The sequence below is a fragment of the Bos grunniens genome, chromosome 4, assembly GCF_055505025.1.
Source record: "Bos grunniens cultivar Pamir isolate PY7600 chromosome 4, Bosgru_T2T1.0, whole genome shotgun sequence".
Classification (NCBI taxonomy): domain Eukaryota; kingdom Metazoa; phylum Chordata; class Mammalia; order Artiodactyla; family Bovidae; genus Bos; species Bos grunniens.
The window spans coordinates 68,958,690-68,984,261 of record NC_141168.1 but is presented as its reverse complement, the minus strand read 5'-3'; the positions used below and the strand labels follow the sequence as shown (position 1 = coordinate 68,984,261).

The 25,572-nt window shown below is 41.0% G+C and overlaps 1 protein-coding gene across 47 annotated transcripts in view; it reads right to left on the bottom strand.

Annotated features, from left to right (window-relative positions):
• The window catches only part of ST7 (suppression of tumorigenicity 7), a 268,221-nt gene that overhangs the window by 37,057 nt on the left and 205,592 nt on the right, over positions 1-25,572 (bottom strand). For 32 of the 47 annotated variants that reach the window (XM_086396760.1, XM_086396775.1, XM_086396761.1 and 29 more), the window contains 2 exons: positions 5,980-6,052; positions 4,397-4,499 (listed from right to left, as the gene is read on the bottom strand). In XM_086396760.1, the coding sequence (XP_086252886.1) occupies positions 4,397-4,499; positions 5,980-6,052 (176 nt within the window). Of the gene's footprint in view, positions 1-4,396; positions 4,500-5,069; positions 5,206-5,979; positions 6,053-25,572 lie in introns of all 47 variants that reach the window. The other 15 variants (XR_015162618.1, XR_015162622.1, XR_015162623.1 and 12 more) reach the window with 1 other exon arrangement.

Here is a 25,572-nt window from a genome sequence, read left to right as displayed (position 1 = left end):
TAAGATCCTAAGACCCCTCATCAAACTCAAAAGAGGTGACCAGTAGGTACATAATCAGTGTGGTGTAGTGAGAGACCAGAGGGGAAGAATGATTCTGGGATGGGGAGGTACACGCTTCCCAGCAGTGACTTGCAACGGTGGGGGTGAAGGGTGAGGAGGATGGCCTGTTGGAAGAAACTAGGAAAAAATAAAAAGACAAGTTGGATTAGATCATAAGCAGTCCTGAAGAACTATCCAAGGAGTTGACACCTTCTGTAGGGCTGGAGACACAGCTGCACTTCCTCGGGAAGGGAGTAACACAATTTGATGGCAGTATGAGTCTATGGCGGAGAAGGCGGTGGCACCCGACTCCAGGACTCTTGCCTGGAGAATCCCATGGACAGAGGAGCCTGGTGGGCTGCAGTCCATGGGTCGCTGAGGGTCGGACACGACTGAGCGACTTGACTTTCACTTTTCACTTTCATGCATTGGAGAAGGAAATGGCAACCCACTCCAGTATTCTTGCCTGGAGAATCCCAGGGACGGGGCATCCTGGTGGGCTGCCGTCTATGGGGTCGCATAGAGTTGGACACGACTGAAGTCACTCAGCAGCAGCAGCATGAGTCTATGGGGTGCTTCCTCCTTATACTTTGCTGCAATCTAAAGCTTTAGAAATCATGTTTGGAATCAAACAACTTTGAGGCTCTCCTTCAGAACAAAAATCCACAACTTTGTACTATTGTTATTTATTTCTCAGTCCTGTGGTGTGGTTAGGAGGAATACTCTCTATTCTTTATGTTTGCAGGTGAAGAGAGTTCCCAGGAATAACCCTCCTGGAGTAAATAACTAATATTTATCATTGGACATTGAAATATTAACTATTCTTACTGGGGTTGGAACTAAACTATAAATTTATGGAAGGCAATTCACAGTTACCATAGTTGGTATTTTTTCTCCTTCCAAGCAGGCTATAATTGGGTAAAACAGCATGTGTATACTGAAAATTCCGGGGGTAGGCCACTGAAAACTTCTTGTGAAAGAGGAAAAGAAACTATGGAAGTAAGTAAGACACGGTAACACCCTGAAGAAATCTGGATTGTCCACAGGAATCAAGTGCCTTGGGAGGGGATGTGGCTGCCATCATTTCTAGGTTCCTGCCTAGGCTGGTCTGCCACCTGGCGGGATCTGGGGGACAGTGGAGGGAGATGTTTAAGAGCTGGATAACCCAGACTCAGTTTAGGCTCTGTCATTTACTTAATGGTGTAACCAACAGCAGATTACTTAACCTCTCCAAACCTGTAGTGCCCTTTTCTATGTAGCAGGGATAACAGTATCACAGTGTTGTTATGAAAAATAAATAAGATGGCATATGTGGTTCAGTTAGCACTGTGCTTGCCACATAGTAAACATTAACAGACACCAATAATAAACATAACTTTAATAGTATCATTATGAGAGATTTAAGCTTAAAATCTTGGAGGTGTCCCACATGACATTTAAAGTCCCTTCTTACTGAAAGAATCTTAAGTGTTTATATCCTCCATTGATGTCTCTTAGAATTAAGGCTATTCTCTGCCCGAAAAGGCACCCATATACATACACACACACACGTGCATGTGTGCACACGTTAGGAAGCAGTCCCAACAAACAGAACATGTATAAAAGATATTACTAGCAGTCTGCATATGTACACATGTACCAGAGGTTCATTGGAAGGACTGATGCTGAGGCTGAAACTCCAGTACTTTGGCCACCTCATGCGAAGAGTTGACTCATTGGAAAAGACCCTGATGCTGGGAGGGATTGGGGGCAGGAGGAGAAGGGGACAACAGAGGATGAGATGGCTGGATGGTATGACCAACTAGATGCACATGAGTTTGGGTGAACTCTGGGAGTTGGTGATGGACAGGGAGGCCTGGCGTGCTGCGATTCATGGGGTCGCAAAGAGTTGGACATGACTGAGCGACTAAACTGAACTGAACCAGAGGTATGTGATTAACTCTGCACATATGAGGTCAGTGATTCATGGGGCTTTTCCCCCATAGAAATGTCAATAATGAGGAGGATCTGGAAACAAGTTTTCTCCTCAGCACAATCATCAATAAAGCAAAGTGGTGGAGAATCATTTTATTCCTATGACCTATTGGTTTAATCACTGGAAGCTAGAGTGAAATCAAATATTCTCAACTTGTTCTAGTTATTTCCACTTTTATAAGACTTCTATTTTACAACTAGAATACTAATTGACTGAGTCAAATTCTTCCATGGCAGCTTTAAACTATTTCTTAGGGCTCTTACTACTCTTCTGAAGGCTCAACCATTTAAGACCATTATCTAGAATTAAATGACAGCTTCAGTTAAAATGTCTAATCAACAAGCATTGTTCCAAGGATTGCTGCAGTTTTCTAGCTTGTGTCTCAGGATGACAGGCTTAGGCTGGTATAACCGAAAAAGTTAAGACTCAGGTCCCATACTTGAAGAGCTGCCAACAAGCCAAATATCAATAATTTTAATGATTTACAAACATGGTGCGCTCAAGTACTTTCAAAGAACTTCAAATATATTATCTCACTTGATCTTTATCACAGAACATAGGAGAGGCTTATATTTTTATCTTCACTTGGAAGACAAGGGAAAACTTTGAGTTCAGAGATGCTAAACTCAAGATCCCATGATTAGTAAATGACAGAGCCAGAACTGGAACCCAAGTTTTTGTTTCAGAATCTAGGACTCAATTGCCCAATACTGTTTGTAAAAGAGACCTATGTGTGCTCATAAAATAGCTATGTAGTTAGAGAATGGCATTCAATAAATATTAATTGATGACCTAAGTTTACTGTAATTCAGGATAATATTTTCATGATTCATTTTACATTTTAATTAAATTTGATAATATGTTTTTAACTTATCTGAAAAGATATTAAATAGATATATATTTTATACCACCCTATATACAATACCTAAGTCTACAAATACTACGCTGCTCATTATCCACTGAAACTACAGTGGATAAATATATCCTTCTGCAAATGTGGCACTGTGCACCCCTCTTCAATTTCCTGTTTTGTGAGAAGATGACCATGATCTGAGTAAAACCTTAGGAATGATAGAGATCACCTATTTCTGTCACTCTGGAGATCAACAAAGTAAATTAAAGTAGGTAACTCCATAAGTCATCACACAGGCACACACACAGACACCCCAAATCCACCCTTTTGCTACAGTACTGCAACAAAACAAGAAAACAGCCTGATTTTATCACTTTTCACCAACGGAAATTTTCATCAGACATTCTGCCAAGAAAACTGTCTTGTACCTGATATGAACTATAGGAGGTTTCCTAGAGGTCATGCTTTATAATATCCAGAAACAGAAATGGCCCTCAGCAATAAACTTATCATGGAGCAGGTACTCAAAGACAGGTAATTCATGAACACACACTCTCCTTCTGAATAAAAGATTACAGAAATATCCTCTGCCATGATTTGACTCCCTTAAAATCAAATTGATAAAAAACACACGGGAAATATTGAATATTTATAAATTGATCAGTCTTGTAGTTAATAAGACAAATATTTCCTATTAAAATAGCACTCACAAGTCAAAAGAATACTCCTCCATACTGTGAGGTTTTCCTCATTATTCGCTGGCCAATACTGATTAATTATCATTTACTTATGGGCTTTCCTGATAGCTCAGTTGGTAAAGACTCAGCCTGCAATGCAAGAGACCCTGGTTCAATTCCTGGGTCAGGAAGATCTGCTTTGAGAAGGGTTAGGCTACCCACTCCAGTATTCTTGGGCTTCCCTTGTGGCTCAGCTGGTAGAGAATCTGCCTGCAATGTGGGAGACCTGGGTTTGATTCCTGGGTTGGGAAGATCCCCTGGAGAAGGGAAAAGCTATCACTCCAGTATTCTGGCCTGGAGAAGTCCATGGACTGCATAGTCCATGGGGTTGCAAAGAGTCTGACACAACTGCAAGACTTTTACTTCACTTCACTTATGGAGACACAGAATTCCATATTAGTAATTTTTTTTACCATTGCTTTTCACAGCAAGGTTCATTTCTCGAGTTGGTGCTAAGTAAGACCATAACTGATGTGCAGTTCCTATCAAATGCATCAACATCCTTGGGGATCTCCATATTTTGCCAATTTCAGGCTTCCTGACCTGGCCTGCCTAAGCTAGATCTATCAATTTACCTTTACTATAAGAAGCCCGAGAATGGGCCCCAAAGCCTCTTGAATGTAGCTTTTGCTTAAAAATGAGGCTAATAAGCATAGCTTATGCAGGGCCTCAACCAAAATTCACTGGTTGCAATTCAGTCTTTTTAGAACTGGGTGTATTCGAGACATGACATTGTGGTCACCACATACTCTCTGCTCTCATAACGAGCTCCTTCGGGGATTCCAGACTCACTTTTGGCACGTGAGGATTGAATTCCACAGCTCTATGAATGGCCTCTACCGCATTCATCTCTGCTGTGCTCAGCCCCCGCCGAGATGCAGCCTCAGGAGAGAATCTGAAAAGCAGAAAGACAAACACCATCCAGTTGGGACCACTGCTTGGGCATTAACCCGGAAAGGCATCCACACATCAAGGGCCCAGAAAAACCACAGCGAGCCAAAGCCATGAGCTCTCCAAACCTCCACTGCATCAGACCTCTGAGAGACCCTTCAGACAGAGGCCAACAAAAACCCCAGCAGAAGCAGAAAGCGTGCTTGTGTCTAATCGTGGAAGGAATTCAATTCAGCTGTCAAGTCTCTCTGTCTAAATAGCTAATCTAAGTTTTCTAGGAGGTACCTGCTTAGGTCAGGGGAGGGGGGAGGACTGACAAGGGCAGACAGTGTAGGAAAAAGAGAAAACTAGGTTACAGAAGAGCGCACTTGGTTAAAAACAGAACTGGGGAGAATTTTAAAGGAGGCTCCCAACCCCATGTCAGTGCTGCGATGGAGGGTTAAGTCTTGCAGCTTCAGCAGCAGGCGAGCCTGCTGGGGGCTATTCCGGCAGGGGGCGTGTGCATGCCCAAACTGCGGGCAAGACACCTGCCCGAGTGAATGAAAAAAACCAGACCATGCAATCTCTTTCTCACCTCACACCCAGGGCTAACTCCAGAGCTGTGCTTGGCAGGCAGACACCACAGGGGAAGCTGTGACAACCCTGGCCCTGCCCTCCCAAGCTGGAGTCGCTGTGTAGGGAGAAAAGATGTTGCAGTAGGTACTGGCGATCTACAGGATAAAAAAGAATGAAAGAAAATTACTTCGGTCTTGAAGTGCACACACACTGAACAGCAAACCTGTCTGACACAGCAGAGGCTGTGTTCTTTTCCTGGTATCTGCTTTTCAATGCTCCAGAGGGAGTGGAGTGGGACATGTAAGCGTTTATGAACTCAAAACCAGTTAAGCCATCTGTTCTCTTTCACCTGCCAGTCACCTGGTTTATGGAAATTCTCTATGCCATTGTCACCTGCCTGAATAAAAAGGGCCAAGGTCCCACTGAGATGGTGACTCACGAACCCTGGGTGGGGAGTCAGTTTGGAATTGCTGAGATAAAGAATGGGGGATGACCATCCCTTTTTACTGTATTACATCTCTGTTATGACCACTACCCAATCCTGGACTGCTGGAGGAAGAGGAATACGCCAAAAAAAAAAAAAAAAAAAAAGAATCAAAGAAGGCATTTTTGTGTAAGTCTCAAGCAGGCCTTTTGGTATCTGTGGTCTGGCAAAAAAAGAAAAAAAAAAAAAAAAGGAAAAAAGTCACCTCAGAGGCATGGAATTTCATACAAATCCCTCTTTAGGGACCCATTCACCATTACAATTCCTGGGGATATGCATTCCCTCCTTCTAGTAGTGAAAGGAAAGATCAGCAGGTTTTGGAAAATGCATGCTCATAAGCAGGGGTCTCATAGACTAAGGAAAACTTCCAGAGAAACCCTCAGACACAACGCATCTCCTTCAGTCCAGACCGACACCTAGTACCACCAGGTCACTCTCCACTTACTTGTCAGAGACAGCTCTTGCTTTGAGCAAGGCAGCTGTGTAGCATATTGTTGCCGACTTTGGTAAGCTTATATCTGTCAGAGAGAAAAGAAAAGTAGGAGCTGTTATACGTTTGTACAAACAAAGAGCAATAATTTTAAATACACTAGCATTTTAATCATATAAGCCTACTAAAGCATAAGACTATGTCAATCAATGTATGCAGTACACAGCTGTTTCTTATGTATCTGGGTGGTATGTGACAAACAAGGTAATTCAGTTTTCTGTAAGTAATTCAGGTTTAAAGCCCACCACACTGGCAATCATCTTCTGTTTTAAAATGTATATTTTCATATGTTGAGTTTAAGCAGAGAATAGCTATAAATACATAAAATAAATATTACATGAAGAGCCTTGATATCAAGAAAGGCAAATAGGAACTCTTTGTTACTTATAAAATTTCTCAAGAGGTATATGAAATACTAAAGTGAAGAAAAAAATACTACCTGGATTTTTAAAAAATATAAGTATTTTAGTGATAAATCAATTTATTTTAAAAACTAATCTTAAAAAATTTAAACCTGGTTTAAATTTAAACCAGATTTCCTTTGCATTAAGCTTCAAGAAATTTATATTCAGTTTTTTTGTTAACCGTGAGAAGAAAAATCTTTATAAAGCTATATACATTTATATATACATAAGAAAACTTTATAAAACTATACAATTTTTGTTCATTAAAAACCCATGACAAAGCCTCTTTCAAATTATGAAGCCTAATCTGTTGCCCAGAAAAACAGGTCCTTTTGGTTTGTATAGATAATTTCAGATGGAGGGGTGAGGATGAGAACCAGATTCCATTTACAGGGAATAAAGCGCAGAGTGCAACTAAGAGTAGATCAACTCAAAGAGGGTAGTCCCTTGATGGGGGGCAGACTTGTATGTAAATTATGATCTTATTTCGTACCAGAACTGTATTTCTTTAACACTCATAGTAATTTATACTACTATGACATAGAAATACTTTCTTAATTCAGACCAGGTAAAAATATGCCATTCTAAGGTGCTACAAAATTCACTCTAGGTTAGAAGAACTCTTAACACTTGGAATTCTCTTCAAGTTTCTTGTAGGGCTGTTTTCAACTTTAGAAGAATGACATTATAGTAGGAATGAAAAGGAAAGTCCATAACTAGACAACAGACAGCAGCAGAAGAAAATAATTTCATAAAAGAAAAACAATCTCTCATTCAATAACCAATTAACCACCAACTCCAGCATGAGGAATTTCTCTTTGAAGGAAATTTCATGACGTTGATAAAATACAAATAATCAGAGAAAATACCAATACAGAATTGAAAGGGCCAGATGTCTCTGCAATCCTGATCTCATAAGTTATATTCAAACAAAACTTAAGCACTGTAAGCACAGTATAAAATGTGCTTGTGACTAAGAAAGAAAGAAAAGGTCAGACACTCATGGATTTGTCTTGTTGTTTTTCCAATATCTAAACATTTAACTACTTCCCAGTAGTGAGGGACAGAGGATCCTGGCGTGCTACAGTCCCTGGGGTCGCAAAAAGTCAGACAGGACTTAGCAACTGAAAAACAGTCCAGGAATCAACTGTCTTGTTTGCTAGGGTCCACTTATTGATTGTTATTAGAAGATAATGAAAAAAAATTGCAGATAACACACATTCTACTTAAAAGTTTACACCTTTTTTCCTTTTTTTAAGTTCTGCTGCTAAGTCACTTCAGTCATGTCCGACTCTGTGTGACCCCATAGATGGCAGCCCACCAGGCTCCTCCGTCCCTGGGATTCTCCAGGCAAGAACACTGGAGTGGGTTGCCATTTCCTTCTCCAATGCATGAAAGTGAAAAGTGAAAGTGAAGTCGCTCAGTCCTGTCCGACTCTTCTCTACCCCATGGACTGCAGCCTGCCAGGCTCCTCCGTCCATGGGATTTTCCAGGCAAGAGTACTGAAATGGGGTGCCATTGCCTTCTCCGTTTTTAAGTTCAGACCTTTCATTTAAACATTATCTAAGCCCGTAGTGGTAAAGAGTGAAGTGAAATTTGCTCAGTTGTGTCCGACTCTTTGTGACCCCATGGACTGTATAGTCCATGGAATTCTCCAGGCCAGAATACTGGAGTGGGTAGCCTTTCCCTTCTCCAGGGAATCTTCCTAACCCAAGGATCGAACCCAGGTCTCCCTCATTGCAGGCAGATTCTTCCCAATCCAGGGATCGAACCCAGGTCTCCTGCATTGCGGGTGGATTCTTTACCAGCTGAGCCACAAGGGAAGCCCAAGAATACTGGAGTGGGTAGCCTATCCCTTCTCCAGCAGATCCTCCACACCCAGGAATCGAACCGGCATCTCCTGCATTGAAGGTAGATTCTTTACCAACTGAGCTCTGAGGGAAGCCCCTTAGCTTCCCTCATGAAAAACCCTCCTGTTAATGCACAAGACATAAGAGAAGTGGGTTCAATCCCTGGGTCAGTTGGGAAGATCCCCTAGAGGAGGGCATGGAAACCCACTCCAGTATTCTTGCCTGGAGAATCCCATGGACAGAGGAACCTGGCAGGCTACATTTCATAGGGTCACAAAGAGCTGGACACAACTGAAGCGACTTAGCACTCATGCAAGCCCTGTTTTCACCCTTCCTAGAGTGATCTGTGTTCCTTCTGTGTCAATCTAGCACCTTTCTATGAAATGGGAACAAAGGATTAGTCCTAGAAAGGAGCTGAAACTGAAAATAATGGTCAAAATTATTTGAAGGTGGCAGCACAAGAGGAAGCCTCACTTGAAAAACTAAAGAAAACCTGTTGCTAAGGATTTAGCTTCTCAAGGAGAAGGCTCAGGTTGTTTTGAAGCAAAGGAACACATTCACCTAGTTGGAAATGCAAAAACATATATATGACTGAGGTGTTTCAGCAGAATATTAGAGATGCCTAATCAAAGGCAATCTTTAACTCTTTCACTCCTATAGACAAGACATTCACAACTCTGCAACATTACAACTACTATGGTATATTTTCCCCATTTAAAAAATGTTTACCCTTATTCCTTTATTGTATGTGAAGATGTTGGTAGTATATGCACATGATCATAATACTTAATAAAAATATATATTTTAGTCAGTATCAAATGGGGGAAGGAAAAATATAAATACCACAATTCTCCACTAGTAGCAAGTTTATTTCATTTGTTATCTCTTTAGTATACTATTTTGCTTTCACTGTTAAACAAAAATGAAAAACTAGCAAACAATTCTTGCATAACCTACTTATATAGTTTCAATATTTTTCTTTTAATTGTGTCAAAGCAAGACATCTATTTGGTAATGGCAATCTGTCTCTAAGGAGGGATGAATCATTATAAAGAAACTGATCCTAAATATCCCTTCAGGTAAAGCATCTTGTTCAAATAAGGCTTTCTTTTACAACATATTTTTGTAAATGACACTTATTTATGACAATATAAATCAAATACTTTAACATTTTGCCTACCCAGCAATTCTACATCTAAGGCTTTATCTTAAGGGAAGTCATCATGATTGTGCATGAAGATTTAACCTTAAGGATGTAGATCACAACATTGTTTCTAATGGTAGAAAACTGCAAACAGCCTAAATGTCCAATCACAGAAGAAAGGCTAAGGTGCTACACCATCCACAAGGTGCAATTCTGGGCAGTCATTAAGTTGTACGGTAGGTAAGTATTTAATGAGCTGGGAAAGTTCTGCATTATTGTGTACACATCAATAAGTAAAACAAGTTTACAAAAATTATGATTTCACATATTTTAAGAAAAGCATTTATACACAGAGAGATAAAAAGGCTGGAATTATACACATGAAATATTAAGTTTTATTTCTGGGTGCTGGGATTATAGACAATTTTCTACTGTTTATCTGAATTTTCAAAGCTTCCTGTGATGTGCATGTAATAAGTGAATTTTTAAAAGATAATGTGAAATGTCATGTATGAAACGAGATGCCAGTCCAGGTTCAATGCACGATGCTGGATGCTTGGGGCTGGTGCACTGGGACGACCCAGAGGGATGGTATCGGGAGGGAGGAGGGAGGAGGGTTCAGGATGGGGAACACATGAGAAATAAAGGAATAAAAAAAAAAAAAAAAGAAATACAGATTTTAAAAGCTGTGGTAATATATACCTATTAAAATAAATATAAGTAACACACAAAAAAAAATAAAAATAAAAAAATAAAAGATAATGATGATGCTAAATAGAAGGATTCTTTTTACTAACTGCCTGAAGCAAGATCATGGGCAAATACATTGGTAGAGCCAGACACAGACAGCATAAACAGACAGAGGCAGAACTTACACAAAGTGCTGTCAGCCCTGCAGATCTAGAAAATGTATTTACATGCCTTTAAAAAAGTTAGTGTATTCTTTTGCAGTGTGCAATTGTTAACCATATTTTAATCTAATAACTGCCTAACATCTAAATCGGAGGCAGGAACTGCATGTTTTGGCACAGTTTTTAAGAAAAACCATATACACTACCTTTAGGAGAAAGCTAATTACTATAGGCCGCTTGCCCCATAAGCACTGCCTTTTTCATTTTGTAGGGAAAATAAAAGACTGAGACTTGCTGGTTGCTGCCTATTATAATTTTTAAAATTATTATTTTGAAATAATTATAGTGTCACGGAGTTGTGAACATAGTACACAGAGTTCTGTGAAGCTTCTCTCAAATGGTAACAACTCACAAAACTGTATAATGATATAAAAACCAAGAGACTGACACTGGTATAGTACTATTAAGTCAATTATAGACCTTATTCAGTTTTCACCATTTTTTACATGCATTCCTATGAGTTTGTGGTTCTATGCAATTTCATCCCAAGGCTAGATTCATGTAACCACCACTACTATCAAAACACACAACTTTCCCAAAGGAATCCTCTTATGCTGGCTCTTTCCCTTGTCACCCATACCTGTCCCCCAGTGACCACTAATCTGTTCTCTATCTCCATAAATTTGTCTGCCTACTATCATTTTATGCTTTTGCAATCAGGGAAATGAATATAATGGTAAGGGGAACAGAGTGACTAACAGTAGTGATGAAAATGGTAGTATCAGAAGTTTAAAGCAGGAAATAACACCAAATAAGATGCTTTCCTAGACTTCTTATAATTTATTCAGAAATTTTATTTTGAGGAAGAGACTTGAAATTATTCTAAGTCAATTTTATGAAGAGACTCTAACTATGCAGTGCTTTTCTGTCTTTTTAAGTGGTGTGTAGCTACCACTATTGCCAGAAAGTCTCTTTAAGGATTAGAATCCAAGGAGGAAATGAAGGGAAATAATGAGACATCACATATTTCCATTACTCATTATAGAAAGAAGGAATGCTGATGTTTCTCACTTAAGCAAAGCTGAACTGCTGGCGTTAATTCTCCTTCCACTTCTTTGCCATCTTGTGCTTCATATGGATCCTTTTATGAAAAGGGAAGAACTTTCTCTAAGCGTGTGTAAAATCAAATAGACATAAAAAACTTTAATTAAAAGCTACAATCCTGAACTCCACAGAATTAGAGTCATAGCGTATGCACTTTCGTGTCAGGCTTCTTTCATTCCAAATGATATTTTGAGGTTCATCCATGTTGTAGCGTACAGCAGTATCTCATCCCTTTTTATTGCTGAGTAGTATTTCATTGTGTGAATATACCACAATATGTTTATTCTCTTGCTCATGGCTATTTGGATTGTTTTCCAGTTCTTCACTATTATATAGAAAGCTGTTGTTATCATTCTTGTGTATGTTTTTTCTTAAAAAAAAAAACAAAAACTCATTGTTCTTGGATATATAACTGGAAATGGAATTTAGTCAGAAGACAGATAAATGACTGGTGGATAGTACTCCAAAGAGGTTGTGTGAAGTTTGCAAAACTAATATATGGTGAGAGAAGTCAGAGAAATGGTTACAGCTGGGTTGAGGGGTAACTTTCTGAGATGATGGAAAATTCTATGATCCTGGGCGGTGATCACAGAGGTGTGTATGTATAACTGGTGGCTCAGATGGTAAAGAGTCTGCCTGCAGAGTGGGAGACCCAGGTTTGATCCCTGAGTCAGGAATATCCCCTGGAGAAGAAAATGGCTACCCATTCCAGTATTTTTGCCTGGAGAATCCCATGGAGTGAGGAGCCAGGCAGGTTATAGTCCATGTGGTCACAGAGTCGGACACGACTGAGCAACTTCACTCACTCACTCATACATAACTGAAAAGTCATCCAGCTCTATGTTTAAGACTTGTGTATGTTACAGAATGTAATTTATATCTCAATTAAAAAAAGGTGAAAAAAAAAAAAAAAGCCAAACCTATGATCCTGAAGCTGTCTTCTCTCCCTTGCCTTTCATCACTTTGGCCCCTCCATTCCCTCTATGGATCCTTATCTAAAAATTCCTTCTTAGTTTAATAAACAGAATTTGATTATTTCTCAAGTTGACCTTTCAACTATTAAGATGGTTAAATTATCTCCTCTAAACCTAATCTTATCCACTCCAGCACTCTTGCCTGGAAAATTCCATGGGCGGAGGAGCCTGGTAGGCTGCAGTCCATGGGGTCGCAGAGTCGGACACAACTGAGTGATTCACTTTCACTTTTCACTTTCATGCACTGGAGAAGGAAATGGCAACCCACTCCAGTGTTCTTGCTTGGAGAATACCAGGGATGGCAGAGCCTGGTGGGCTGCTGTCTATGGGGTTGCACAGAGTCGGACACAACTGAAGTGACTTAGCAGCATCAGCCCTTTAACTGAAGACACAGTATTCAGAACTTCTCACTTCTTTTTATTACAGAGCCATGGGTGATTTAAAAATATGAGATTTACAACTGTAAATAATCCTCTGGATCCCTGAAACCTGACCAGTACAGAGCCAGGGAAACATGCAGCCTGGGGAGCCCGTGGCCACTGCCCCAGCTCTGAGTACCAGCAAGGATGGCCCTGAAGTTGAACAGCTGCAGCACTTTGTTCCTAAGACTATGTGGTCAACAAACCTTCACTCCACATTCTATCCAAACCAATTTCACTCAAAGGCAGGTCTTCTCTCTATTACTTCAGCCAGGAGAATTTTGGAATCTATGAGCAGGATTTCCACATATGCCTCCATTAAATTTTAAATCTTAAGATAAAATCTAAACTATTAAATAGTAATGGTTTCAGCATATCATTCCAGCCTATCAGTCATAGTTGTAACTCAACCTATCACCTATAGCTTTGCTCCATACACGTCATAAGTATACCTTCCTTTCTATATGATCATTATCATCATCAAAATTACCACTAGCTAACATTTATTGAAGGCTTATTAAGTCCCAGACACTGGTGTTAATCACGTATACACATTAATCCTCAGACCAGTAGGTCCTATTAGATAGGACCTACTGCTAGCCCTGTTTTACAGATGGGGAAAGTGAGGCATAAAACAGTTAAGAAATATGACAACACGACACACCTAGAAGAAATATGAGCTTCCCCCAGAGCACATGCTTGTTAACTGTGCTATGCTGTCAGCAAGGTCTGACTTAAAAACATAGTGACCACAGCAATACCAAGGAGAGAGTCCAGAAATGGTATTCTAGAGATTGCCCTGTATTTGCAGTGGTCTGCAATAATCTGTGTGCAACCATTTATTAATAATTACAACAGGTAAAACTGTGCAGCACTGGAGAGACTTTAAGGAGATACCCCATGTCCAAGGGCAAAGGAGAGCCCCAGCAAGATGGTAGGAGGGGCAAAATCGCGTTTAGAATCAAACATACCTGCCAGAGACATTCAGAGGGCTCAAACAAACCTTGTGTGCACCAGGACCCAAAGACCCACAGAGACTGGGACAGAACTGTGTTTGAGTGTCTCTTGTGGAGGTATGGGTCAGCAGTGGACTGCTGCAGGAGCAGGGGCTCAGGGTGCAGCAGGCGTGGGTATGGCATAAGCCCTCTTGGAGGAGGTTGCTATCAACCCCATCATATAGCTGTCAGAACTTACATAGGAATGGGGAAATAGATTCTTAGAGGGCACAAACAGAATCCTGTGTGCACCAGGACCCAGGAGAAAGGAGCAGTGATGCCACAAGAGACTGACCCAGACTTGCCCATGAGTGTCCAGGAGTCACTAGCGGAGGTGTGGGTCGGCAGTGGCCAACTGCAGGTTGGGGGCACTAAGTGCAGCAGTGCGAGCATGGGACCTTTTGAAGGAGGTCACCATTATCTTCATTACCTCCACCATAGTTTAGCCCCAGGTGAATAACAGGGAGGGAACACAGGCCTACCCATCAACAGAAAACTGGATTAAAGAATGGCCCCGCCCATCAGAACAAGACCCAGTCTCCCCCTCAGTCAGTCTCTCCATTCAGGAAGCTTCTATAAGCCCCTTATCCTTCTCCATCAGAGTACATAGACTGAAAACCACAATCACAGGAAACTAACCAATCTGATCACATGGACCACAGCCTTGTCTAACTCAGTGAAATTATGAGCCATGCCGTGTAGGGCCACCCAAGATGGACAGGTCATGGTGGAAAGTTATTACAAAACGTGGTACACTAGAGAAGGAAATGGTAAACCATTTCCATATTCTTGCCTTGAGAAGCCCATGAACAATATGAAAAGGCAAAAAGATAAGACACTGAAAGATGAACTCCCCAGGTCGGTAGGTGCCCAATATGTTACTGGAGATCAGTGGAGAAATAACTCCAGAAAGAATGAAGGGACAGAGACAAAGCAAAAAGAACACCCAGTTGTGGATGTGACTGGTGATGGAAACAAGATCCAATGCTGTAAACAGCAATATTGCATAGGAACCTGGAATGTCAGGTCCATGAATAAAGGCAAATTAAAAGTGGTCAAACAGGAGATGGCAAGAGTGAACATTGACATTTTAGGAATCAGCGAACCAAAATGGACTGGAATGGGTGAATTTAACTCAGATGACCATTATATCTACTACTGCAGGCAAGAATCCCTTAGAAGAAATGGAGTAACCATCATAGTCAACAAAAGAGTCTGAAATGCAGTACTTGGATCAATCTCAAAAACAACAGAATGATCTCTCTCTGTTTCCAAGGCAAACTGTTCAAATCACAGTAATCCAAGTCTATGCCCCGACCAGTAATACTGAAGAAGCTGAAGTTGAATGGTTCTACAAGAACCTTCTACACCAACAAGACCTTCTAGAACTAACACCCCCAAAAGATGTCCTTTTCATTATAGGGGACTGGAATGTAAAAGTTGGAAGTCAAGAGATACCTGGAGTAACAGGCAAATTTGGCCTTGGAGTACAGAAAGCAGCAGGGCAAAAGCTACAGAATTTTGCCAAGAGAACGCAGTGGACATAGCAAACACCCTCTTCCAACAACACAAGAGAAGACTCTACACATGGACATCACTAGATGGTCAACACCAAAATCAGACTGATTATATAATTTACAGCCAAAGATGGAGAAGTTCTATACAGTCAGCTAAAACAAGACCAGGAACTGACTGTGGCTCAGATCATGAACTCCTTATTGCCAAATTCAGACTTAAATTGAAGAAAGTAGGGAAAACCACTGGACAATTCAGGTACGACCTAAATCAAATCCCTTATGATTATACAGTGGAAGTGACAAGGGATTAGATCTAATAGAGTGCCTGAAGAACTATGGATGGAGGGTCGTGATATTGTACAGGAGGCAGGGATCAAAACCATCCCCAAGAAAAAGAAATGTAAAAAGGCAAAATGGTTGTCTGAAGAGGCCTTACAAAGAGCTGTGAATAGAAAAGCCTCTTGATGAAAGGGAAAGAGGAGAGTGAAAAAGTTGGCTTAAAGCTCAACATTCGGAAAACTAAGATCATGGCATCTGGTCCCATCAGTTCAGTTCAGTTCAGTTCAGTCGCTCAGTCGTGTCTGACTCTTTGTGACCCCATGAATTGCAGCATGCCAGCCCTCCCTATCCATCACCAACTCCCGGAGTTCACTCAAACTCACATTCATTGAGTCGGTGATGCCATCCAGCCATCTCATCCTCTGTTGTCCCCTTCTTCTCCTGCCCCCAATCCCTCCCAGCATCAGAGTCTTTCCCAATGAGTGAACTCTTAGCATCCAGTCCCATCACTTCATGGGAAATAGATGGGGAAACAGTGGAAACAGTGTCAGACTTTCTTTTTTTGGGCTCCAAAATCACTGCAGATGGTGACTGCAGCCATGAAATTAAAAGACGCTTCCTCCTTGGAAGAAAAGTTATGACCAACCTAGACAGCATATTCAAAAGCAGAGACATCACTTTGCCAACAAAGGTCTGTCTAGTCAAAGCTATGGTTTTTCCAGTAGTCATGTATGGATGTGAGAGTTGGACTATAAAGAAAGCTGAGCACTGAAGAATTGATGCTTTTGAACTGTGGTGTTGGAGAAGACTCTTGAGAGTCCCTTGGACTGCAAGGAGATCCAACCAGTCCATCCTAAAGATCAGTCCTGGGTGTTCATTGGAAGAACTGATATTGAAGCTGAAACTCCAATACTTTGGCCATCTAATGCAAAGAGGTGATTCATTTGAAAGACCCTGATGCTGGGAAAGATTGAGGGCAGGAGGGAAAGGGGAAGACAGAGGATGAGATGGTTAGATGGCATCACTGACACAATGGACATGACTTTGGATAAACTCCGGGAGTTGGTGATGGACAGGGAAGCCTGGCGTGCTGCAATTCATGGGGTCACAAAGAGTTAGACACAACTGAGCAACTCAACTGAACTGATCTGAGAAGAGAAGTGAAAGGCAAAGAAGAAAAGGAAAGATATACCCATCTGAATGCAGGTTTCCAAAGAATAGCAAGGAGAGATAAGAATGTCTTCCTCAGTGATCAATGCAAAGAAATAGAGGAAAACAATAGAATGGGAAAGACTAGAGATCTCTTGAGAAAATTAGAGGTACCAAGGGAACATTTCATGCAAAGATGGGCTTAATAAAGGATAGAAAAGGTATGGACTTAACAGAAGCAGAAGATATTAAGAAGAGGTGGTAGGAATACCCAGAAGAGCTATACAAAAAAGATCTTCACAACCCAGATAATCATGATGGCATGATCACTCAACTAGAGCCAGACATCCTGGAATGCAAAGTCAAGTGGGCTTTAGGAAGCATCACTACAAACAAAGCTAGTGGAGGTGATGGAATTCCCGTCTAGCTAGTTCAAATCCTAAAAGATGATGCTGTGAATGCGCTTCACTCAATATGCCAGCAAATTTGGAAAACTCAGCAGTGGCCACAGGACTGGAAAAGGTCAGTTTTCATTCCAATCCCAAAGAAAGGCAATGCCAAAGAATGCTCAAACTACTGTACAATTGCACTCATTTCACATGCTAGTAAAGTAATGCTCAAAATTCTCCAAGCCAGGCTTCAATAGTACCTGAACCGTGAACTTCCAGATGTTCAAGCTGGATTAAGAAAAGGCAGAGAAACCAGAGATCAAATTGCCAACATCTGTTGGATCACAGAAAAAGCATGAGAGTTCCAGAAAAACATCTACTTCTACTTTATTAACTATGCCAATGCCTTTGACTGTATAGATCACGACAAACTCTGTAAAATTCTGAAAGAGATGAGAATACCAGACCACCTGACCTGCCTCTTGAGAAACCTGTATGCAGTTCAGGAAGCAACAGTTAGAACTGGACATGGAACAACAGGTCAAGGCTGTATATTGTCACCCTGCTTATTTAACTTATATGCAGAGTACATCATAAGAAATGCTGGGCTGGAGGAAGCACAAGCTGGAATCAAGATTCCTGGGAGAAATATCAATAACCTCAGATATGCAGATGACACCACCCTTACAGAAGAAAGTGAAGAACTAAAGAGCCTCTTGATGAAAGTGAAAGAGGAGAGCCAGAAGTTTTTGGCTTAAAACTCAACAATCAGAAAACTAAGATCATGGCATCTGGTCCCATCACTTCATGGCAAATTGATGGGGGAACCATGGAAACAGTGAGAGACTTTATTTTGGGGGGCTCCATGGGGTCGCTGAGAGTCGGACACAACTGGGCGACTTTACTTTCACTTTTCATTTTCATGCATTGGAGGAGGAAATGGCAACCCACTCCAGTGTTCTTGCCTGGAGAATCCCAGGGACAGTGGGGCCTGGTGGGCTGCCGTCTATGGGGTCGCAGAGTCAGACACGACTGAAACGACTTAGCAGCAGCAGCAGCAAAATCACTGCAGATGGTGAATGCAGCCATGAAATTAAAAGACGCTTCCTCCTTGGAAGAAAAGCTATGACCAACCTAGACAGTATATTAAAAAGCAGAGACATTACTTTGCCAACAAAGGTCCGTCTAGTCAAAACTATGGTTTTTCCAGTGGTCATGTATGGATGTGAGAGTTGGAGTATAAAGAAAGCTGAGCACCAAAAAATTGTTGCTTTTGAACTCTGTGTGGTATTGGAGAAGACTCTTAAGAGTCCCTTGGACAGCAAGGAGATCCAACCAGTCCATCCTAAAGGAAATCAGTCCTGAATATTCATTGGAAGGACTGATGCTGAAGTTGAAACTCGAATACTTTGGCCACCTGATGTGAAGACCTGACTCATTTGAAAAGACCCTGATGCTGGGAAAGATTGAAGGCAGGATAATAAGGGGACGACAGAGGATGAGATGGCTGGATGGCATCATTGACTCAATGGACATGAGTTTTAGTAGGCTCCGGGAGTTGGTGATGGACAGGGAAGCCTGGCATGCTGCAGTCCATGGGGTCACAAAGAGTCGGATTTGACTGAACGACTGAACTGAACTGAAAGTTCTTTTTTTTTTGATAAGAATTAAATCCAAGGTATTAATTACTCTCAGACTTTGCCTACGTTAGTTGTAATTAAAGTGTCGAGAAGCAAGGTCCCTAAAGACCTTCCACCTCTTCCTCACATTTCACTTTTTTCCTCCTTGTGTCACTGCTATCACTCAGCAGAAGTATCCAGGTATTGATGAAAGTAGGTAGCATACATGAATCCTGGCAGACGCTTAATGTAACATCTTAGTTACATTCCCCTCGAAAAACAGATTATCTAAGGGTTTTTCTGGTCTATATAGGTCTTGACTTCCTGGAGTTAAGAAAGAGATCACCAGAGACCAAATGAAATTAAGTGCTTATAATTCAAAATAAAAGTTTTGATTATCCATGAAATAAAAAGTTTCTGCATTGGGATTTGCATTTGTTGTTAAAGGAAGAAAAACCAAACTCTATTAATAACTCTTTTACACTTCTTGGTTGGAGAACCTAGAATATGTCTCCCTGAAGGATAGAATTCTACTTCTTTGCAGAGTCTGAAAGCTCTGCCACAGGAGTTCGGCATCCTACCCTCTAGGTCTCAAGGCTTTCACACCGTGTTCACCTCCTGACCCACCTCAAGTCAAAACTGGCCGAGTGTGAATTCACTGTGCCATTCTCTTCATTCTGCAGGCAGAATGAAGCCCTTACTCTGCTGAACTTGCCTTCAGGGTCTCTCAATAGTCTTCAGAATCAAAGCTCTTTGAGCTCTGGCTCCTGCTTAACTCATCAGCGCATCTTCTGCTGCAGCCCTCCTCTACCCCTCTGCTCTGTGGAAAACAACGTTCTCCATACAAGCTGTGTCAGTCCTGCCCAAATGTGTTTGGATGTGTTTTCTTTGCCTCCAGCACCTTCACTGTTTGGTTCTGCACAGATCCCACCTCCATGGGGGTGGTTTCTCTCATCACCTTGGGTGAGGTGTCCCTTCCATCTTAGGTTAAACTCTGTCAGTCTTTACACTTCACATCAACTGTCCATTCTCATTTCCCTGTCCTATTCACATGGTGTGCTTTAAGGGTTAAAGCTGTGTTTCTTCATCACTTCCTACCCACAATACAAAACAATGTTTGAAACATAGTTGGTGGTCAGTGCTTGCTGAATAAAATCCTAAATTAACATAGTAACATATTAAATCACTTTATATCACTTTCCTTGGACATGCAAACATTTACTTCTAATTTAGCTTCTAGGAGCCAAGAGTGATCTATATTGATGTGTACTTTAAGAGGGAGTCAGAAACGTGTTATTTCTCAGCATGTATACTTCATTTATCTTTGCTTACAATTCCATGAACAGAGGAGCCTGGCTGGCTACAGTCCTTGGGGCTGGAAGAGTCAGACACAACTGAGCACGGACGCACGCACAGCATTCCAGCAGAATGCATGACTTTGGATTGTGTTCTAAATCTAGATGTCTATTTGACAAAGCAGTATAGTGGGAAAGTGGGGCAGGAAGAAGCAAGAGTAAAAGCTGAAGCAAGGTTAAACAAAAGTGAACTTTCTGTTCAGAAACAAAGAAAGCAAACCACACCTCTTCTGGCTCCCAAGCACCCTTTATGAGAATGGTGCTACTGAAAAAAAAAAAGAAAGGTCATCTCGGGGAGGATGACTCTTAAGTTTTCAAAAGTCATGAATGGCTCATACTAACAAACTTGAAATTCAATGAAATAATCTTGGGACAAAGTTATGATTATGAGTACAGCTGTCATTTTAATGTCTCAGAAAACCCATGGGGCAAAACCTCAGATAGGATAGAATTTTTTTCCAGTGATGATCTTTTTGCCTAATTTCCCTTTGTTCATCTATAATAATAGTAACAATCAAGATGTAATCTTAAAAATATCATTACTCTTCCTATGTATGAGATCGGTCAGTTGAGGGTCAATTTCACACTGAAACCTCTAAAACCATGTTTTCAAGGGCAGCAGCCAGTAGATAAGTAAGTCCCAAAGCACCTCACAAGTAAGAGCACTATTTCACAGTGCAGCTCCATCTGACAAGTCGATCATTCCCCACAGACACTCTGAACATCTACCGTAGTACATCCGTGTCCAAGAAGAGGACACAGGGCTTGCTCTCAGAGTTTCTTTCTCACTACTGCTAGCAGCATGTTTCAAACTGATTCACTGAGCACAGATTCACCCCACCTTGATTCATTATGGGTTGCTTTTTTGTTTTTAACCTCTTTCTCCAACAGACTGAAAGCCTCTTGGCAACACAGAGTAAATAATATTCATCTTCAAATCTGGAAGTACCTAAAAGTATCTTCAGCATAAAGGTTTGCTGAATTAATTTGAAAAAATTAATCTAATTAATTTTTAGGTTTTTAGGTTTTAATTTTAGGCTCCCTGTAACCACCTAAGATTACAGAGTATCAAGTATCACTTTTCTTAGTCAGACAACAAGTTGATATACGAAGTTTATGTAGCCTTGACAGATTCTTCTGGAGCCATGAACAGAGCAAATGAACAAACAAAAGTGAAAAACAAACTAAGGAAAATACAGCCCATTTCTCCTTCCTGTCAGTGGACCATAATGTCTTATTACTGTACCATGATGTGATTCTATCTTCCATGTGACTGTCTTCAATAAGATTTCTCTGTTTACTCCTGTTCATGATATGATGCAAAGAAAACAACAATATATATGCATAATTGTGTTCTTAAATTTTTCAGGGGATTCTAGACAGTATGAAGTTGTTTGGTCCCACCTTCAAAAAGTCAATCTAAGGTTGTCCCCTTTCAACCAAAGGAGAAAGCTTCACTGAAGAAATAATAAGGACTGATATAAAATAAAAAGAACCTCAAAAAGGTGTGTCACCTGGGAAGTCAATGATTCAATCAGGAAACACCACTGATCTTAGTAATTTAGAGCAAAGGGAGTGGCAGGCAACACGGATTCAACTACATGAAGAAATATTTATCTTATGCTACAAAGCAAACACCAGATGTTATTTGCAGCTTCTGGACTGGATTATCCCAGAGGGTCTGTGTCAGAAAGCACTTCTATGGCTGGTGCCCTAGAACCAAATATCAAAGTTTATGTGATGGTGATGGCCAACTAAAGAGAAATGTTACCTTGGTAAATTATGATAACTGGACCAGAAGGATTACTAAAGCAAGCATAAATTTAGAGGGTTGTTCCTATGCCAATTCTGTGAATTATAGATGTATGCACTCATAAAATGTCTTCCATCATCAGAAATTGTAGAAACTTTTCACACATACAGTCTTTACTCTGAAATAGCATCTGTGAGTAGTCCTGCTCATTGCACATACAGCATGACAGCCAAACACTTTGTAACCTCAAAGGCCCAGTTCTCATGACAGACCTCCTTCTTGGTTTCCCAGTCAGCAGGGCACTCAGTGCAAAGCTATACAGGGCCATTACTTCTCAGTGACTTATGCTCACCAGCCTGAAGCCATAGTCCATGGTGTCAGGGCGGATAATTATTTTCTTTTTTGAAGCAGCAATGTGATTATTTGCCCATCTTTTACACAAAAATTCTCTTCAACATTCGCCTGGTATCCTTGATCTTTTCCATAAGAACCAGGCCAAGGAAGGGAGCTGGACTAGGCTTAAAGTCTGTCACTTGGGACTGACCGCACTTCAAATCCTCTTTCTCAAATGCCACCTAATTTTGCAGTGGATATGTCTCCAAAGCTGCTTGTGCCTGTGGTATCAAAACTCACATCTATAGATACACTTGACTGAAATGCACCATTTTGGAGGTCTGGACAGCCTAATCTGATAGTCTGATGCTGACAGCCTCAATACAAATTCTATTCAATGGTCCTTCTGAAATCTCAAATCCCACTTGTTCCATAAATGTAAGTGAAAAACAGCCTAGACAAAAGACAGGGTATCTGGTGACCACTTTAGAGGAACAGAGATGATCACTGAGTAACTTGTTCTAGCTGTAAGGCCCTGGGCAATGAACAGTGCACAAAATTTTTACTTATAACTACATGCTGACTCTGTAAAACAATGATCAGCAGAAAGTTTACTCTCTGAAGGGTCTCAACATAGAGTGATTCCCTCATGTTTTCTTTAGAATTTCTGCTTTCAATCTACTGAGATGAAAGTATTCCCCCAATGCTACAAACATGTCCTGTACTTAAAAGTATTCCTTCTGCACACTGTGAAGTGAAGTCGCTCAGTTGTGGCTGACTCTTTGTGACCCCATGGACTGTAGCCTACCAGGATCCTCCATCCATGGGATTTTCCAGGCAAGAATGCTGGAGTGGGTTGCCATTTCCTTCTCCAGGAGATCTTCCCGACCCAGGGATTGAACCCAGGTCTCCTGCATTGTAGGCAGACGCTTTACCATCTGAGCCACCAGGGAAACTCTTCTGCACATTACCAGATAGTAAATAAGAATACAGATTTAGGATGGGCTTGATGGTACCAGTAAAAATGGTCTTGATATAGCTGTTGCATTTATATAACATTCGTGACTATATAAAAAGACCAGCTGTCCTTCACAGGGAAGCTTCTGACCCCAAATTTAGGGCAATCACTAGATGCCCTAATGCAGTAAGTATCCAGAAGAGCTTGAACTTGTATCTCCATTGGTACAAATTGCTCCGAGGCGGAAACGATCTGTCTTTATCTTGAGTGAAAATCTCGGGCAATTTTTATTTTTCAGTTTTCCAAATGTTTAAGAATTGTTTTAGAGATAAAACTAAGTGTTTCCATTCTTATTAAATATCTACACACATGTCCTATTTTATTGTTCAGTCACTCAGTCATGTCCTACTTTTTGTGACCCCATGGACTGCAGCACACCAGGCCTCCCTGTCCATCACCATCTCCCGGAGTTTGCTCAAACTCTTGTCCATTGAGTCAGTGATGCCACCCAGCCATCTCATCTTCTGTAGTCCCCTTTTCCTCCTGCTTTCAATCTTTCCCAGCAATGGGGTCTTTTCCAATGAGTCAGTTCACATGTCCTGTTAGATGTATAATGAATTTTAACAAGAGGCTATAACAGTTTTTAGGGGACACAAGACAGGGCTCTTCTGCTCTCATTTTAATTGACATTTTATATACGGTTTTCCATTTGAACAAAATGGGTTGAGAAGAGTGGTGAAGTTCAGGAGTGGTCCTCTTGTCTCTTTATAATGGTTAATAGTTACTGAATTCTTATTGTGTGCCCCATACTTTTCTAAACACTGTTGTTTAGTCGCTAAGTCATGTCTGACTCTTTTGTGACTCTACGGAATGTAGCCCACCTGGCTCCTCTGTTCATGGGATTTCCCAAGTAAGAACACTGGAGTGGATTGTCATTTCCGTCTCCAGGGGTTCTTCCCAACCCAAGGATCAAACCAGCATCTCCTGCATTGGCAGATAGATTCTTTATTACTGAGCCACCATTGATTAAATGCTTTAATCCTCACAACAAATTACCAGCTGTGTGATCTTGGGCAAGTTGCTTAGGCTTTCTAAGTCTTGATTCCATTTCCAGAGAAAGAAATGGAAGTTTAGAAGGTTAAGTGATTTGCTTAAGTTCACTCTCACATCCATGAGATGTGAGAGTTGGACCATAAAGAAAGCTGAGCGCCTAAAAATTAATGCTTTTGAACTGTGAAGTTGGAGAAGACTCTTGAGAGTCCCTGGGACTACAGGGAGATCAAACCAGTCAATACTAAAGGAGATCAACCCTGACCATTCATTGGAAGGACTGATGCTGAAGCTGAAGTTCCAATACTTTGGCCACCTGATGCAAAGGGCGGACTCATTGGAAAAGATCCTGATGCTGGGAAAGACTGAAGGCAGGAGCAGAAGGGGATAGCAGAAGACAAGATGGTTGGATGGCATCACCGACTCAATGGACATGAGTTTAAGCAAGCTCCGGGAGTTGGTAATGGACAGGGAAGCCTGGTGTCCATGGGGTCCCTGCAGTCCATGGGGTCACAAAGAGTCAGACAAAACTGAGAGACTGAACTGAACTAAGTTCACTCAGCCAGTGAAAGGCAGATCTGGGCTTGCTCTCAGCAGGCTGGCACCAGGGCTAGTCCTCTGCCCCACCACCAGGACTGCCTTGGGTATCCTCAGGAGTTACTAACTAAAGACAGAGCTAGGTACTCCCAAAGGAAATGCTCACAAAGGGAGCACTCATATTCATATTCACTTGCTTTGTGAGATTCTTCTAAAATTCAAATGCGCAAATGATAATGAATAAGAAACGCATGAATTCTTTTCCTCATTCCCACCCTAATCTTCAGACTTAAGCTTTCAAGCTAGGTGGCCTATAAACATCTTTGAAAGGCAATCCAAAGCTTGTAACAACTTTCTCAATGGCTTCATATAGAAGGTTCTGATGACCTTATGATCTTAAAAACATTGTCTTTATAGCTAATGTATGACTGAAAAAAAAAAAAGATAAATTAAAATTAAATGAACACCATACATCAAATCCCTTTTGTGACTAATGAAATCAGGAACAAGGTGATTGGAGATGGTTTCAGAAAGATAGACAAATACAGATATGCCCAATTCTCAAGGAATAATTTTTTAAAAATCTTAAAAGACAATTTGGCATCACTGAAATTCTGCACCATGGCTCCAGCCTGCCTAATTCATTCTTTATAAGAGGAGGGAGAAAAAGAAAGTCACTTCAACGAGGCTTACGTTTATGAAAAACACATGGACTCTTAAAGCCAGCTAGACCTGAATTTGCATCTCAGTTCTGCAGTTTTGCAGTTTTCAAGGAATGTAGTTTTGAAAGTTACTTAAATTTACAAGCCTCAGCTTTGCATCTGATAAAACAGAATACCTTCTTGCAAGGTATACCTACCTTCTTGCA